This window comes from Corvus hawaiiensis, chromosome 2 (assembly GCF_020740725.1).
Source record: "Corvus hawaiiensis isolate bCorHaw1 chromosome 2, bCorHaw1.pri.cur, whole genome shotgun sequence".
NCBI classification, from domain to species: domain Eukaryota; kingdom Metazoa; phylum Chordata; class Aves; order Passeriformes; family Corvidae; genus Corvus; species Corvus hawaiiensis.
In genome coordinates this window covers 97,957,250-97,976,150 of record NC_063214.1, presented here as the reverse complement: position 1 = coordinate 97,976,150, position 18,901 = coordinate 97,957,250, and the positions used below count along the sequence as shown (strand labels likewise).

Sequence of the window (18,901 nt, the reverse complement as noted above, 5' to 3'; positions counted from 1 at the left end):
CACAAAGATTCCTACTTGTGAAATTAACTGGTTTTCTGTTCAAACATATTGAAGTGCTTTTTTTTTTTTCCATGTTCTATATGTTTATTAGCTTCATAGGGTGCCTTCAAAATGTACACTTTAAGCAATTAGCATGTTTTGTCTAAAAGCAAGCCTCTGCAGAAATCATGACAGTTCATCATATTTTGTTGTTCAATCAAAGTCTTTGTTGTTAAAGCATTTAAGTCATATATGTTAAAGTATTTAAGTGTGTGGAGATAGGATAATCGTTCACTTTTTTTTCCCCTAAAGATTGATGCCAAATGTTTAGGAAAGTGTTTGAATTACAAACATGGAACAGGATGTTAATCTGTACTAATCTAATCATTATTTGAATAGACCATTTAAATCTATCCACCCTGTGGGCTTGTAGCAGCATAAAATAAATTACAAGAAAATGCATTTTCACACCCTTTGCCTTAGGCTAGTTGTTCACCCTGGTGTCACATGAACATTTTGCAAAAGATAAACTTCATGGATAAATGCAGCTAAAGTTATTTTCTGTACTTGGCAATAAAACTGAAACAGTAATTCTTCATTGTTAGAATACAAAGTTGTAGTAATTACCTGACTTTGATATTGTAAACTGCTGATAGTTAAATTGACCACATCTATGTATTATTTATGGCCTAAGTTAATTAGTTGGCTTGGAGGGCTCAGCAGTTTTGAGGATGCCAGTCAGCTAGTTGGTTTCTTTCCTGCCTGTACTTGCTTATTAAGATGGATTATCTCTTAATTTTTTTGCTAATATTTCTTGCTAGAGATATTTAAAATGTCACTATAGCATTCAAAACTAAGTGAATGAGTGTAATTTTATTTGTAGCTGTTGTCAGCAAATGCAGAAGAATGTATATGTGCCTTTAAAGCACTCAAAAAAATCTCAGGTCTTGGGAAAGTACACTTTGAGATAGAAATGAGAGACTCTTCTAACTTAAAATGCTGCAGTCTGTTGTCCTCAATTGACAAACTCAAAATTTGGGGTTGTTTTGCACAGGTGTAAATAAACCAGCTTTTGTATTAGTTTAGTTTAAAATAGGTAGGTGTAATACTTACCTTTGTATTGTAAAAGCATTGCAAGACTAGAACAACCGTAGGCTTAACTTTTGCACACCACACTTTCCTCAGTTCCATTTTTGATGTGGATGTTACTAAGGTTTTGACCAAGAAATTGCTGTACCAAACCCAAAAAGCGTTATTGGCCCCCCTCTGTATGTGCGTTGTGCTAAATAAGTAATTGCTCAGTTTTTTCTAGGAACCTTGCCTAGTTCCAGCTGGAAAGCTGTTCATTGCTCTCCCTTTATTCATTGGCTGGTCTCAGACTTTTCTTGGATTTAAGTATTAGTTCAGAGGCAGAGTTAGTAGCTGTTGTGTGGATGTAGTGCTTTCCACAATACTTTTTTTGATTTGGTTTCTGAAGGAGTGGTATTACCCTTGTTTCACGGTGCTTGAGCTGCAGCCTCCAGTGTGCATGGTTTCACACAGCTCCTCTGGGCCTCAGTTGGAGCTGTGAGTGCAAACCTGAGGCAGAGCAGGCTGAAGCCAGGCTGTGGTCCTAGGGCAGATAAACCATTGTGGCAGTAGAGCAGCGGTGACACATGCTATCATTTGCCTATTTCTTGCCCATCCATCATCTAGCATGGATGCTTGGCAGACTCCAAGGTGAGATGGTGCAGGAAGGTCAGCTGGTAGAAGTAACCCTACTAATCTGCTTTCTTTCTTACCAAATTGACCTTTTGGAGGTCAAGAAAGAGCTGGGGCTGGCACAAAGTGGGAGGATAGATTATTGTACAGTGAATATGTAGATCATCTTTAGGCGATCCTAGACTTCAAAAAAAGTACAGAGGCAGAAAATTCTCTGTGGCAGCTTGGTGATGTGTGGGAGATCTGCTGTGTCTCCGGATCAACCTCTGTACCTGAGCTGTCAGCTTATCTGCCAGTGGCGGTAAGCTCAGGTTTCTGCTGTGTGCTGAGCTGGGAAGAGACAGGCATGTTCTCGACTGCTGTGTTTTCTAAGTGTTGATAGCAGAGGGATAATATGACTTGGCTTCTACACCAAGATCTTAGTAACTTTGTTTCCCCTCTCCCATTCTCTCTTTCTTGTTGGCTCCGTTTTTCCACTTGTATTTTGAGTTCTGATGTTCCTTTCTGCAATGTTTTCCTAGGCGGCTTGCCTCTGTTTCCTCACTCCTGTCATTCCTAGCTTAGCATCAGCTGTCTAACCCTGATTTCTGATGTTTCCAAGGTCAGTGCTGTCTCTGGTTGAAGAGACAAGTATTTTTGTATCTGTTCTAACTGCTTACTGTAGACCAGCTCTGGTGCTGGTCAGGTGCTTGAAATGCAGAGAACTACTCCAGGAAAAAAACCGGATTGACTTAGTTTTCAGCTAGTTCAGTTTGTTACAGCAAAGTGGGTGATGGGCTCAAAAACTAATGGGCAAGGGAGAGTGCAACTTTGTAGCTGACAGTGTAATTAAAGCAAGAGGGTTTTGCAAAGGTTGCAGGTCTCTGCAACACCACCCTTGCCTTCTCTTGGCTTCTGCACTGTCTCATGGATCCCAGCTGAAGTTAGTTATGGAGAAGCTTATTTTATGGTCAACAACTGAAGTCTCTCCAGAGGAAAACCTGTGGTGGGTAGGGTCAAGTCTTTAGGGATACAAAAAAAGACAGCATTGACCCAGACATCTGAAAAATAGTTTCCTAAATTTAAGTGAAACATACTCTGGCTGTGTCATTCTTTGTCTGCCATGCTCTCCGTCCTCATTTCTGGGCGTAGGTTTTGTTTCACATTGTTTGAATTGGGCAGTTGCTTTCTCTTGGAGGTAAAGCTTGTCAGACCTCTCTACTCGTGCCTCTTAAGAGACTTGAACTGTTGGGGTGGATGTACTGCAGTGTTCAGTCCTTCAAATAGGGCCTTAATTGTTTTACTTCACTACTGAAGTAGTGAAGTGCTGAAGCTGGATTGAATTCTACCTAAGTGCTGCCTGTAATTGCTCTCAAGTTCAATCTGTTCTTGGTAGTAGTTAAGGCAGGTCTCATCAAGGAGTGTCCTCACTACCTGTTGAATACTAATAGTTTCATTAGATAAACTACCCAAGGGAAATAATTATATTTCCATGGCAGTGTCTACCCTCAGGTAACTGGTGATGCTTGAAGTGAAATAAACTGAGGTTTGTTTGAAATAATGCTGTTTTTAATATTAAGGCAACTTTTTCATCTTTGTGCATTTCTTCTTCTGGAGAATAGGGAGGCTTTGTAGTCCAAAAGAGGAAGCCTTGGGTGCCCTTCTTGTGAGTTAATGAATGACATGAAATCACAGCATGAAACTCTCTCATCCTTTGCTTTCCTGCCTTTTAAAAAGCCTCTCTGAGGGAATTTATGCAAGCAGATGCAGCCTCCTCACAGGCAGTGAGCTGTGGCTTGTTTGACATTCAGAGAACTTGCTCTCAAGCAACTTGGAGAGAGCACAGCTGCTCACCTGCTCTCTTGGCCTGAAGAGATTTTGACAGAATACCTTGGCCATTAGTTAGGGTGGCAAGGTGGCACTGGGCAGGAGATACTCTTATGTTGGAAGGCCCAGTGGCTTCTAGTACTGTGGAAGTTAAATTGTTCAGAAGCACTCAAATCATGGCCTTTAAGGTGGTGAATTGCCATGAAGCAGGACTTGAATTGCTTTGGTACGATACAGACATTGCATTATGGCTTAACTCCATTTTAAAAGGTGGCTTGAAGTTTGGGATTATGGTTTGAAAGTCTGTCTGAAAGGAATTGCATGTAAAAGGTAGTGTGAAGACCATTGCTTCAAGCTTTGAGCACAGTCTTCATGGGTGGATTTATTGTTGGGGTACCCTAAAACTGATTATGTTGCAGGGCACAAATATGAGGAGTGTGTACTGAATGTGTACATTATACATGTATTGTTTTATCAGGTGTGTTGTTTTGGGCAACAGTCCAATTGGTGTGAAATAGTGCAGGCTCTTCCAGAAGCCTGGCAAAGGGTTGGGCAAAACAAATTTTGCTTAGCAGATTGATAGTACAGAACAAGAATATTCAGTCAGTTCTTAACAAATGAGAACTGCTCTTTAATAGTTACTTTGTGTCAGATTTTTTAAAACTGTATGTTTCTTTCCAGAGCTACTGTTACTAATTAGAGGTTAAACCGAGTGTTCTCTTGGTATTGTTCACTAGGAGTTGTGATCTGTTGGAAAACTTCAATATTGTCCTAACTTGTGCTTTGTTAGCTTCATATTGTTTCTTGCAGTGTATTTGAAAGTGTTTCTCACCCACAGAAGGTGAAATTTTTTTGTTTTGGTTCTTGGAACACAAGTCACTTTCTTGATGATGTTGTCCATAAAGATAAGATGCTGACAGTACCATTTTGAGTAGCAGTAACACTTTTAGATAACTTTGCTGAAGATTTTTAAGCAATTCCAGTTTGTTGGAGCCATGTCTTTGCCTTTCTAAATGCTTCTGGAGCATCCAATTGGAGAGATTTGCTTAACTTTTTAACCTGTTTCTAGAATGGCATATTTTACTCCATTTTCCATACAAGATGTGACGTTTCCTTTTGCCATGCGCAGAGCACCTTTGAGTGTGCTCCTCTGAGGATGGATCTTTGTGATCACTGCTGTAGCTACTGCTTTTAATAAACAGCCTTTTGCTTTTCTATTTCATTGCACTGGCATGTTCTATGTTAATAAATCAGTATGTTTTGCACTTTGCATGTCTTGTAGAAGTTAGATTTCCAGTGCTGTATGACTCTGGAAATAACTGGATCTCTGCTTTGGTGTCACAGCTAAAAGGTTGAAGTCTTGAGACTGATGTTAGTCACATTAGTGATCTCAGCAGGAATTTTACATGGGATTTTTGGGGAGGGTAATGGAAATAATAAGCTGAAAATGTGCTCTTTGGCTTGTTCTGAGACTTGAGCTAAATACCAGTGTTACAGCCATTTATGGCTTTACAGTGAAGAATTATGTTTCTGAGGATGCTGTAGATCCATGTAGTTTGGTTGGTATCCTTTTATCTGAAAGTATTATGTAAATTATAGTTTCAGTTCTAAATGCTTCCCTGTAAGGGTTTCAGTTATACTTGAGGCCTCATCCTTAACTCAGCAAACTTGACTTTGCATATTAGAAAACTGCAAGCCTCCCACAGAAGTCCCATTAGTATCAACTTCAACTCCACAGTATCAACTGTGAAGATGGGTCAGTATAATAATCCATAACTTGTTCTTCTAGACTAAGGCTGACTTTTTTGTGGTATTTAAATAGCAAAGGTTAAGTGGGGAGATACATTAACACGTGGGAGCTATCACATGAAATTTTTATAACGAAATGTTACTTCTGTGCCATAACTTTAACATATTGGTATAGTGATATTTCTTCTTGCTAATCTCCTTGCTATCATTTAAGCCTAGGCATAATTGCTAGCTAATTTTGAAGTGGTACAAAGTTATGTCAGTGTTTAGGTGGTGCATTTAGTGGTATTAGCATTATAGTGTTTGCCTTTCTTACGGGTGAACAAGGTCTGTTGCCCATCTTTTGCTGTGACTGTGGACAGCTCATGTGAAATCAGGTAATCCCAATAGGCCACAGTCTTAGACACAGCCCTGCCACTTTCTGTGGCTCACCCTGTGATTCTGTGAACTGTTACCAGATCCCACACTGGAGAGGTGTGGGGTTACACCTGTGGGAGGCATGGAGTCAGCACTGACCATTGGAGTAACATGGTGCAGTTAGACTGAACTAGGTAAAATATTCTTTCAGTCTTCTCAGAGGTAACTCCTGTCATAATATTTCTGTATCTTCCAGTATGACAATTTAACTGCTTAGCTCACATTTTAAATCCCATAATAATTGTGAAACAAAACTTGATGCATGGTTTTGAGAATTTGGGGAATAAATGCTAATTACTGTTACTCAAGCAGTGTTTTACAGAGGTTTTTTTTGTAGTAACTATGCTAGCATAAGAAGCTTCTTTTGCCTAACTTGGTTTTGGGCATTAAAAATGTAGAAATAGTTTTACTGTCTTCAATGACCTCAGGATAATTATGCAAGTTCAGATCGAAGGTTAGCTTACCATGTCTTGTGAGATGTGGGTCTGTAGTAGTTGCGTGGAAGAAAACGTAAAAAACCCAGACGCCCTGATAAAAATAGACCATGATACCTTCTATTAAGTCTTCCCAGCTTCTGACAGCCCATAGCTGAGGAGCTGCTTGTGGAATCAGGGATGTATTCCTATATATTTAACAGCTCAATGGACCTCCTTCTATGGCTTATTTAAATAGCTTTCTAAAGCTTTCTTTTTTGAGCTCTCTTTATCTTCACAGCATCCTATGGCAGTAAGTTCCATGTCTATTTATGCATTTTATAATAATTTCCTTTTGTTTGCTCAGCTGCTGCAGCTGTTGGCAGTGGGTGCCTTTATGTCAGAGATGTTCTCCACGCTATATGTGAGTTCATATGGCATTAGGGTACTGCACTAAATCCCATCTCTTTCCCAGATGAGCATGGTCAGTTTACTTTTTTCCTCATGTGAATACCATTGCATTAATTCAATTGGTTTAAACAGTTTATATCTGTACCCTTTCTTGTTTTGTAGTATCACAGTGGACCACAGCTGTATTTAGGCTACAGAAATACTATGGAAATAGTAAAAAAGTCTGTTACCTTTGTCTTTTCTAATTTTCCAATATTCTTTTTCTTGGACTTCACGACTTGGCTGATTGTTGCTCTGAAGTTGTTACCTCACTGTTATCTTTTACTTGCCAGTGTGAATAGCTAATTGAGAACTCATTTCTGCACAAGTGTAATGATGGAGCTTGGGTTTTTTTTTCCTATTATTTTGCCTTGGGGTAGGTTTTGCATTTGTTGGCACTGGATTTCACCCCCACTTTAATGTTTGGCTGTTGAAAACATTGTATGGTGGCTCTTGGCTATGAGTTCAAGTTTTGACTAATTCAAATAATTTCATATCCTCAAAGTTCTCTCTTCATATCTTTTGTGAAATTGTGGGTACATTTTGTTGGGTAATGTGGCTCCCAAGTTGGATCTCTATGGGTCACTTTTGATACTCCCTTCATAGTGAAACCCAGTTGTTTGTATGCAGGCTGTTGTTTGTTTCTTCTGTAGCACTTCTGAATCTTCAAGAGGAGTGTCCTAGCTCAAATTACCTTTGTTTAAAATAAAACCAACCCTTGTTGTGCTGTCTTTTCAAAGGATATTCAGATATGATGTATTAACTGAACTACCCTATGTTTGGCTAATTGCTTCAGCTGCTTTGTTCTACCAAAGCAATGTTAATTCTCTTCTATTTCCCTATTTATGGAAACCTCACAAATTCTGGGGGTTTTTTTGGTGTTTTTTTTTTTTTTTTTTTTTTTTTTTTTTTTTTTATTATTATTATTAAAGTTTTTATCAGTTTACCAGGCTTAGGCATTTGGTTTAGTGGTCTGTAGATCTCTGGATCTCTTCCCTTATTTCCTTCCTTGATCTTTAAAGGCTTGGTTTGTGTTTGCTGCCTTCCATTCCTCTGCTGCTGAGGCTGTGCCAAGTATTATGTTCTTCACTGTGGTTAAAATTTCAATGTAGTGTTTGAGTTCTTTTACTGGCAGGTGTCAGGGAGTCCTGGCAAATCACAAAGGTGCTGTGCTTGGTCACTCACTATTCTGTGAATTGTAGCATCAAGATGAATTATATTTACAGCAGTGCCTGGGAGAGATGCTATATTTAAAGGAAATGGAGTAGTCTGCCATTTCAAGACTTAACAGAACTTGTTACAAGAAAATGAAGGAATTGAGTCTGTGTGAGGTGCAGATAAATTGACTCTTCTGTCAACAGAAGAGATGAGTATGTGAGGTTGGTATGATCTTGGTAACAGGCAGCATGGAGACTGTGGAAAGGTTGTTTGCTATTTCTCCTTGCTCAGGAGCTAAGGGTTACTCAGAAAAAAACAAGCAATTGGTAAGATCATAACAAATGAAAGTATGTGATTCTTCTCCCTGTAAAGCTGTGCAAATGATTTCTGTGCGTTTTTGTAGAAGTTGAAATTCTGAAGTGAATTAAGAAATATAAAAAATCCATTTGAGACCTTTAGATGCAGATAGTCCCTGAGTCAAACTGTTGGAAAAAACCACGGCAAAGTATTACAATGTAATATTTGGCTTTCTCTATTCCTCCTTATTGGCAAATCTGAGACACAGGTTTTGGGCCTGAATAGGCTGTCACTGATTTTTAAGTGCTTGTTCTGGTTCCACAGATGGCACCCCTAGATGCTGCTTGGAGGAGTGTATGGGCCTCTGCAGGAAATCCTTGCTGTTGAGGAGCAGCAGTTACATTAGCAAAAGAGCTCGCACCAAAACCATCTTTACCAGTCACTGAACTGCTGTGACTTGTAAAAGGACAAGGTAGCATACCTGAGTCCTCCACCAGAAGTCCCAAGCTCTTGTGCCTGTGGACAGACATTCCTGACTATACAGGACATCAGCGTACACGGACGTGGACTCCTCAGCGTTGGGTGCCTGCATTCAGGTGATAGGATCAGGGTGTCCCTGTATGGTTGGCATTGATCTGATGGTGGCTGAGGCTTGCTGTGTTCAGTGGGTGGCTGTAGGAAACCCAGGACCTGCTTTCTGGATTGGGATACTGGATCAGGACCCAGGCAGCACTGGTGAGGCAGTGTGTGTTGCCAGTGAGAGGCTGGACTGAGGACTCTGTTCTGTGAAGGTTGGAGTGGGAGCAGTTGTGTTTTGGAGAGGTCACTGAAGTTAAGGTGTCTGCAGTGGGGGAGGTGGTGAGGCTAGAAGAACCCTGGACTATGGAGATGAGGCTGTTAAGAAGGAATTAAGATAAACTGTTGGGCCTGACTGCTCATAGTATCACCTCTAGCTGCCCTTGTCAGCTTGGCTACCCAAGCCCATCATATAGTGTATCAGCTGATAAATCAGAACAATCAAATTCTTGCAATAGCTGGTATTCTTGAAGGAAGTTATCTTTATTTCTTTCAGATTGAATCCCCAGGCATTACTATGACTAAGTAGAATTGGTGTGGATTGAATTTTTGTGGTTGCTTGTAACCTGATAGAGGGCATCTTTTATTAGTTTGGAATGTGGAAATTTTTATAGATATTCCCATAAACGTTAAGTTTGAATTTCTTACAGAAGCTTACTACTGAATGATGCTGAATGATTGGCTGTGGCTGGACTGTAGCTAAGTGTTTGTGCTGTTTGTTTGTTTGTTTTTTGTTCCCCTGACAGATATATCCCTCCCATGCGTTGGCTCAAGTGCTGGTCTTGTCTGATACTGGACTGGTTTAGCTCATGAAATTTGCAGCAAGCTTTCCACTTGCTGGATTAGTTTTCTGTGAGTTCACTTTAATGGCCCCCTGAGTTAAAAGAGTATAGGGTGGTGTGAGAGAAATTTTGGAAGATTTTACTCCTGAAATCTTGCACTGATCTGTGGGCTTGCAAATCCTGAGCAGGAATGGTTTACCTAGACCCATGCTGCATGTCTCTCCCTGAGGTGTCTGTCCTTCAAAGAGATGACTTGTCTGCTGGCCTGGCAGCTGCTGGATGCCCTCAACTTACAGGCTGTTCCATTTAATTGACTTCAGTTTTCTGTCTTCCTTGGCCAAAGGTACGGGGCCCCCCGGCTGCCCAAGCAGCTCCACCAACCCTACCAGGGCAGGAGTGGTTGGTCACCACAGCAGGTGGTAGTGAGGCTTGTCCCTTCTTCCTGGATAAAGTCCTCTGCCTGCTCTTGCAAAAGGAGTGTTAAATGGTGGAGGATGCTGCATCACATTGTTGCAGGTACCTGCATGAGAGAGGGAGATCCAGCCCTAGGCCCCTTTTTAAAGAGTATTTGTACTGGCAGGAATCAAAATGGTAAACTATGAATCAAAAAGGGTGTGCTTGGGAGGAGCTGTAGCTCAGGGATTTGCATACAGCTTTGTATTCTTTAGTCAATTTTTAAAAGGGAAGTATTGAAATGAATTTACTCTAGTTGAAACCTGAAGTGTTGGTTTTGGGGCTTGTTCATATCTGCTACCTACTTGAGAATTACTTTTTTTCTGTTTTGTGATTCTAAATTAAATGAAAGTTTTAACAAGCTATATGAAAATTGAGTAAGCTTTTATTCTTAATTTTTGGCACTTTCCACAGTGTATTAAGGAAGCAGTTGAGATTTCTGATTAAATTCCTTCTTACTAGAAGGGTGTAACATTTATTTTTTTCTTTTTTTTTTCTTTCATTCTTGCATTTCTGTGTTATCTTTATCCCCCTCTCCCACTTTTTTCCCCACATGTTCAATCACAGTCAAGTCCTGACTGTTGTCAGGATATCAATTCCCCCTCAGTCTTTCTTCTTTGGCTACTTGTACATATTTAATGATACAAGGATTGTCCTGTTTCTTCTGTTAATATTTTTATTTTTACAAGTGTGTGTGCACACAGCAAAATGAGACTCCCAAGCTGATAAGCAGTGGGGGAAATAAGTGCACTTGAGGTCAGTGAGTCTGTGCTTCTGGGTCGTGCTCTGTAGTTCATTCTCCATTGATGCTGAATCTGTGCATCATCTGATCACTTGGCTGCACACATTTGTTCCAGATGAAATGTGAGCATGTGATGGCATTTAAGTTGTGGTTAGAGCACGTGGTAGTGTAGTAAAACAGCCAGCATGCTATTTTAGGAGGCAGATGATAACCTCATGTAGTACAAAATCTTTTGCAATAAGATGCCTCCTTTCAGCCACCTCCAGCTCTTGCTCTCTGACATGATCTGGGCGTGCGTGTGTCTCTGAACGCTGCTGTTCTGAACAAGTCTGTCTCAGCAATCCTACTGTGTCTGTGGTACTTGGACTTCATGAAAGTCTCAATTTGTTTTGCAAATGGAGATTTGGATTGCAGGTAACACTCCCTATTTTGGAAGCAGGCTTTCCTAGTTGGTTTTGGTTTTTCCCCTCAAAAATTTTCATTATATAAATTAAGCTTTTTGCTTCATTATATAGGCCTCTCTTCATCTCTCCATACAGCATGGCTTTTGAAACTAAGCTGGTACTTCAGAAATTAGTTGAGAAATATTGGCAGAACATGCATCTAGACAGAAGGCATCTGAAATCAGTTGTGGCAAGCCATCCTTCCTGTGTTTTTTAGGTAAGGGTATGGAGATGTTCACAGTTTAGCTGATGTGTACTTTTTTTTATTTTAGAAAATAAATCTAAAATTCAGATATGCCAGAAGCAGACTTCTCCATTCCTAATGTTTGAAACCTTGTTGAAAGTTTCCTGAATATATCAACTTCCTCTTTCTTAGGAACTGATTTAATCTGAGCCTTAAAATATTTATTATGTCACTACTCAGTTCAGCCATTGGGAAAGAGATTATTTCATTCTGAATGCTTATGCTCAGTAACTACTTCCAGACCCTGGCCAGGCCCTTTGGGCACCTTGTTTTGGTAGTCTTAACCACTGTCATTGTTGCTGTCCTGTCATTTTTATTTCTGCTGTGACTGACTGATCTATTTCAGGTCAGTTTTCATTTTCAGTGCTTCCAATACTTTTAGTTAGCATGAACTGTTGGTCAGGAGTTTGTGCCAGAGCCATTTTTTAGATTGTTCTTTCATTAAGGCTTTTCCATAACTTGTTTCTTTTTTATGTGTTATTGGGGAAAAAAAGAAAAGTCAGGAAGAAATTGTAGATGTATGAAAACGATGATGCTATAATGTATGTTTCTACTTAAAAATGGGAACAGTTTGCAGATTCCATTGTAGTAACCTTGCTTGAAAGTTTGACGTTCATCTATGGATTATGGAGGAGAAGGTGGGATACCTACCTGTGAACTAGTACTAGTACTTCAGGGCACGATAGACATGCTCTAGACTGAAACTCAGGAAGGCTTATGTTCCCTGTGCTGCTCTATCATGTCAGTGTTGAATGAGGTTGGTGAAAGGATAGGTGCCCAACAGAATCTGAAGCAGCAGAAGCTGTGGAATGAAGGAGTAGCTTCCCAAAATCATGATCTAATACTGTGATTTAAAAAAAAGTGCAGCCACTCAAGGGACCAGCTGCTCCCATTACTTGCAGTTGTTCGTGTCTAAGAGGGATTGGAGTCTTGGGAAGGTACCCAGTTGATAGTGTTATAGACAAGACATGAATTTGGATGACCAGAATCTGACAGATCTTTTTTTTTTTCTTTCTAATTGCAAGTTCTTGACAAACTTAGTCAAACTGATTACCAGCATCTGTCTTGTAGACAGACCTAAAAACTGACTTTGCAGGCTTTCTCCTGCCACATTGATCTTTAATGAAGTATTCATACAAGAAGGCACTGGTTTAGTGAAATAGAAGTGTCTACTCTCAGAATCAGCATCACAGTCCTGGAATAGATGTTAGCTTTGTTCTTGTGATGGGTAGGGGTGGGGGGAGAGTAATGAGACCTAGAAGCTGCTTTCCTTCTCTAGTCTATTTCATTTGGTAAAATTCTTTACCTTACTCTTGTGGTTTTCCCCAAGAAAATGACTATTTAACCATATTCTTGTTTATAAGGCAGTGTCTGCCTTGTGCAGTTAGTAGTGAAAATTAAGTTTTACCTTTTTTCACTGACTGCTTACTCTGCTTGATAGCAGAGCTGTCTGTATTTCCAAACCTATACTTGCTTTTTCTTTTTCTTAGTGCTGTGTGTCTTCTTACTTGGACACAGTATTCCCTTTTCATTTTGGCCTGGATTTCCACAGCTGTGTTTCCTGATTTATTTTAGCAGAGTAGCTTACATAGTTCTTGTCTGTGTATATCAGGAAGAGAGGTGGGTTTTGCTGGGCTGAATCTTTCTTGGGATATGTTTCTGGCCAATTTTCCTGTTGAGGTGCCTCTCTTCATTGGCACTAGAAAGTGCTTATGCAATTGCTGTGTTTCAGCCAAGCATGTAGGTCTAACCTGTTACATTGGCAAGAACTGAGACATCTCAACTTCAGTGTCCTGATCAAATTTTCTTTGGTAATTTAATTCCAACAACTTTTATTTTTGCCTGTAATTCCAGGAGTGTGAGCTTCCTTAAGCCATAGTACTCAGTTGTGTATTATTGTGGGTCACTGAATGTCTCTCTCTGTGGCAGCTGAGATTATCACTTTGTGGTATCATCTATAATCCAAAACCTACAAAGCAATTTGAAAGTGTTTTAGAATGAAGGTGTGATAAATGTAGCTTTTGTTCTGCTGTGCAGGTAGAAATTTGGAACAGGGTTATGTTCCTAAGTTTTCTTACTTACACAAGTGTAGGCAGTGCTAACCTTTCTATTCCTGCTTTTAAATTACATCTTGCATTGCTACTACTAGGTGTTTATGCTCAAAAATACTAACTGCTACGACTCCTTACAAAAGAATTCATTTGAGGATACTAACTTGTGCTGTCACATTCTAAACAGAGCTTTGGAAAGCTTGAGAAATTGTACAGTTCATCTCCAAAAGGAAAGGTAGTATTTCTTTGTGTTTCTTTTTTTTAAATGCCATTTTTGCTTGTATTAATGAAAAATAGGTTGTGTATGTTTAGTTTTGGCAGTGTTTAGAAGTTTACTTTGAAGTAGTTTCTTAGCTGAAATGTTTAGTATTTGAAATTAATTCTCTGTAGAATCCTTAGTGCTTTCATGTGCCTGGTTTGGGAAAAAATTCTTGGAGCTGGAAATCTTTAGGACTCTAAAAGAGGTTTTTTAACTTTTGTCTTCCTTGGATTTGTGTTTTAAATATCTATCTGGATGCATGCACACACAGATGTGCACACAGACACTACAAACTTCCATATACATTTTTACAGCTGGCTTTGCTTGCTTTTGTAGATAACATGTTATGTCTTAAAAGTATTACTAGTTGCAGGAATTAAAGCTGTCTAGGTGATGTGGTGTTTTTAGTACTGTTAGGTTTTTACTTTTGAGGAACAGTTTTATATGAACAGCAAAATTTATTCCAGACCACCAATAAGTTTTATTTTTTCTTTACCACTGGCATTTCTGTTGTGAAATGTTATCAAATGGCACAGAAATCTTGTACTGCAGGTCTGTTCTTCCAGTTATTTTCAAACCTTTCCTTTTATCTTACTCTTAATTTTTGAAACAGAGCTTAATTTTTTTCTTTTAGCTCTCCCTTGTGCTGTACAGTGCTACATTTGGGCAACAGTATGCTTCACAGAGATTTCCAGAACATTTATAATCATCTCTTTTCCCCTCACCCCTTCCTTTCCTCTCAGTTGTCATAGTTCCCTGCTTTTCTTATCTCTCATTTTACTGCTGCAGCTTTCAGATGATAATGCACAGCTCAGGAGCAGCTGCTGCATAATAACTGCAGCACCACTTAGAGCTGACCTAATGTGAGAATAAATGAACAAATCTGTGATTTGCATGTGGGCTTACCTACAGGATCTTTCTTTCAGCGTGGGCCCATTAAGTGTCATCACTGGAAGGTGAACTGTGGATGGCCTCCGTGGCTTCCTCTTGCCAGCTGCTACCACACTGCGGGTAGTAGCACAACAAAGCAAGGTGTTGGGATTCTTAGTGTTTTTTAAGATCACCTGTTTCTAAACATGAGTTGCTTTTTTTTCCCCTACCACTTCATTGTTCATGCTCCCGTGGCCAAAAGCACTGCAGCGTGTGCAGTAAGAGCAGGTGGGGGGACACGTTGCCGTGTCCCGCTGTGCTTTGTCGAGCCACTCCGCTCGTTTCTTTTCATTTCCTCCGGGTGAGTGAGCCAATGGTCTCGTCATCTTCTGCGCCAGGGGCCCGAGGCTGCAAAACTGAGCTGGAAAGTGTCCTGCTGGTTGGTGTAACAGCCCAGGGGTTACAGCTTATTTTGGGGCTGGCTGGTGAGCTTAGCAGCAGCTGCCCTATCTGTGCTGCACAGATGCCTGGGCTTCTCGTAGGTCAGCTCCTCAGCTGCTGCAGTTGATGATGCAGTACTGGAAAGAGCTGTCACCTATTTTTGTTGGATGCTTAAAGTATTAATACCCACTGGGAATAGTGTACCTGTGTATATTCAAGGCAGTAGTCTAGCAAGGAAAAACCTTTTTATTTTACTCTATTTTACTCTTAATCAGTATATGAACTTTTCTTGCTGTGACTGTTAGATACAGCCTTACTGATGCTCTGGTGGTTTAAGGATACAAGTAAGTTAAGGTTCATACAAGACACATTTGAAGAAAGTGTGTGTCTGAAGAAAGCTTGACTGAACTACCTGATTTTTTTTTTTTCTTCAGTTGTACACCTTGCTTTATCAGGTGAAGTACCTTTATTTTAAAAATACTTCCTGCACAACTGGATTCTGACTTTAAGGTCTAGAAGGGGGAAATAAAATAGTATAAATGCTACCTGAGACCTTAAAACTGACTGATTTGAAGAAAAGAATCCTGCTGCAGGCTTACTGCATGCTGTAGTCTGTTCTCACCAGGTTTATTTTCAACTTTATTTTCTCATTTCCTTTTTCTTTCATCACGGTTTTGGGTAATGCTTTTTTCCTTTCAGTAGGTACTGATTATTGCAGGGATATGAGGTATAAGCATTGTTACTTTAGTTCTATTTCCTTATGGCTGTTAGATGAGAAACACTGTTGAAACAGAAGTCTCCATCCACTGAGGTTTAGTGGTTTAGGTGACTTTAAATGGCCCTAATAATACATTCAGGTAATTTTGAATGTTATGGAGTTTAAACAGATCCATGCAGAGTTTAGTCTTGTTTAAAATCAGAGTGGATGTGGTAGTTGAACAGCCAGTATGTGGATGAAATTAATCTCTAAGGCATTTTGTTTGGTGTTGAAGAAATGTCAGTGACGGAAAAATGCAAATGGCTCTCATGAAGTGAGTTTTAAAACTGGCTTATTACTAAACTTTATTATAATTCCAAATTCAGAATGACCATCCAGTGTATATCTTGCTGTATGGGTTTTGCTGCCATTTGTACTTGACCACATTATGTAGCATTTCATTAATGACCTGGAAGAGGTCATAAAACTGTTATCAATAAAGTCTGTAGCCAGTTGAAATCTGGGGGCAGAAAATGCATATATAGTTGTGGGAAGCCAGGCTTGTGTGTTTGGAATTAGTGCACGTGTGGAAAGGGAAGCCAGGATCTGTGGGTCAGGGTGGGCAATTGCCAGGCTTTGGCAGTCAGTGACCAAAAGTGCCAGAGTGCTCTTGAGCGTTACACTTAGTGTTGTTTGTAGGTCACTTAGCCTGATCTGGTCTGCTTTTAGAACACAGTATCCATCTGGGATATTGTCGTGGTTTAACCCCATCCAGCAGCTTGGCCCCAGGCAGCCATGCTCCCACTCTTCCCTGGTGGGGTGGGGGAGAGATTCGGAAGGGTAAAAGTGAAAGAGAACTCACCTGTTAAGACAGTGTAATGGATACAGCTGAAGCTGTGCACGCCAGCACGGCAGAACAAGGAATGAATCCATTCCTTCCCATGAGCACGTAGATAGATGGACAGCTATCTCCAGCAGAGCCAGGCTGCATCACTCCTAGTGGTGATTTGGGAAGACAAACACCATCACTCTGAACACCATCGCCCCATTCTCCTTCTCTCCTCTTAATGCTTATGTAAGGTGTATCTGCGTGTGGGCAGTTCTAGGGTATTGAAAAACAAAGGTATGCTAGTTCAATATTTTTTTCAAAAGATTTGGCTTAGCTGGGTCCTCATCTCATCTATCATGGTTTTATTCTTGTATTTTTACTAATGTTTAATCTGACTGTCTTGGTGGAAGAAAAGGATTGAATGAACAAGAGAGGGAACTTCATCACAGGTAGAGTCTCTACAGAGTTATAAATGTTGTTTGCCTGGAAATCAAAGGCATATTGGAAATATTTTTTTCCATGAAGCCTTGTTTAATGTCTATATATGCCTGTTGCATACTGTTCAAAAGACAAATTGTAATATTTGCAAAGTAATACCTTTCTAAGTGTTTGTGTTTTGAGGTTTAAAGAGCTTTAAGGATGTGCAAGTTTGAATTCATGTTGTGCTTCTGCTGTGATTAGAAAAGTGGGTTATACCAGTATTATAGAAAGTAATTTAGCATGCAGACCTTATTATTTGGTAATATATTGTGTTATAAAAATAGTTTTGCTTGATATTTGGATCTCAAAATTCAGCTTTGATTTTTGCAATGCAGAATTGGGAGTGCTGTATGGAGGGGGGTTGTTTGTCATCCAGTGTCACTGAATGACAAGTTACTCTTTTTAACATCAAGATAAATTTTAAGAGTCGGTTCCACAGCTGATTTGTCCATAGTTACCAAAATGAAGATTACAGGCCACATGCAAGTCAGACTTCTCGTGAAAACCTGAAGTAGACTGTTTTCTCTGGCTACTTGATGCTCTTACTCTGTCAGAGTTTTCAAATATATTGTGAAATGAGCAAACCTCCACTAAGATGGAAGAAGGGTGTAAGTGGTTGGGAGGAGGTTTTTTTGTTTGTTTGGGTTTTTTTTTTGTTTGTGTTTTTTTTGTTTGTTTTTTTTGTTTGTTTTGGTGCTTGTTTTTGTGTATTTCTTTGGTTTTTGGTTTGCTGTTTTTTTTTTTTTTTTGAGATAAGGGCTTTATAATCAAGAATTAGCCTCAAAACTTTAGAACACTTAGGTTTTTTCCCTCACTTTTTACCTCTCTAGGTTAGTTTTTTCTTAGGCATCTGTTATGTTAGGAGAAGATCCCTGTGGATGGTGTTGTGTTCCCCTCCCCCTTTATTGTAGGCTGCTGAACATACTGGCCATGAGCTGCTGAGGGTGGCTTCCTGTCAGAATTGCTTCATGTAAAATCACAAGGAAGCAAATGTTTCTCGCATCCTCCCATTGTGCTGTTTCCTGTGGAGCAGCAGACTGGATGCATGTCCTGGATACAGGTTTTTTTATGGCACTATATGCGTTGGGATGATCCAATCAAATTGTTCTTGGTATCCCCTATAGTCTCAGCGTAGCAGGAAACGAAGCTTCCTCTCAACCTTTTGTTCTCAAGTTAGGCTGACTTTGGAGAGCTCTTGGCTCTATCAGAATCCAGAATGAAGGTGAGCTTAAAATTTTGGGTTGGGTTGTTTTTAAGTTTTTGTAAGTTTAAGCTATAATTTTTAACCTTTTTTTTTAATGTTCCTTTACTTAGTCATTCTCTTTCTCCCTTGTTGTCCCCTTCTGATCTAGTTCTGGTTTCTGCGTGAGCACCTGTCTTGTGTATTTAATTTTTTTAGGATCAGGGACAGGCTTTTGTGATTCCGTTCACACTTCAAATTTACTTTTTTAAAAACTACCACAATAAGTGTATAGTAACACTGGAAATTTCACACTCTTAATACTTTTGTTTCATAGCAGCTTAATTTTTTTCCTCAATTTGAGCAGTGGTTAAGCTGATTTCCAGCCTGGTTTTGAGTTTATAAATTATGCTGTTAATAAAATCTATCACATCTTTGTTAAATCAAATTATTTCTTATTTCCTTAATGCCTTTTTTGTGTACATAGTCTTTTAATATTCCTTGTGTTTGAGGAAAAGCCTTACAAAATTCACATCTAGGCAATTCCCTGGTGCCTCTCCTTACTCCTTACAATTTCACATAACTAAGAGAAGTCTTTTTAAAAATTATCTGTAGTTCACAGTGAAAGTTGGAGAAACAGTTATTTGACTTAATTTATGTGAGCAATAACTGCTTGGAGTATACTGGTATGTGGCTCTGACTGCTTGATGCTGTGTGTGTTGTGTGGCATTGCTTTTCTGAGCCATGTAAATGCTACTCAAGCTTGAGAGATGCTGGCACCTCTACAGCCCGGGTGGAACTGCTGCTTTCTGGGACCAGAGATGATCCTCAGTCACGGGGGGGGGGGGGGGGAAATGAGCATGTTAATGTATGCAAGTACCTCA

The 18,901-nt window shown here is 39.7% G+C and overlaps 1 protein-coding gene across 4 annotated transcripts in view; it reads left to right on the top strand.

The window, feature by feature from the left end:
- Positions 1-18,901, top strand: part of ARHGEF7 (Rho guanine nucleotide exchange factor 7) — a 117,829-nt gene that overhangs the window by 26,215 nt on the left and 72,713 nt on the right. Inside the window, exon 1 of one of the 4 annotated variants that reach the window (XM_048328091.1) lies at positions 17,984-18,059. The exons of the other annotated variants lie outside the window; for them this stretch is intronic. Within the exon in view, the coding sequence (XP_048184048.1) occupies positions 18,054-18,059 (6 nt within the window). The 5' untranslated portion in view covers positions 17,984-18,053. Of the gene's footprint in view, positions 1-17,983; positions 18,060-18,901 lie in introns of those variants that run through there. 4 annotated transcript variants of the gene reach the window in all.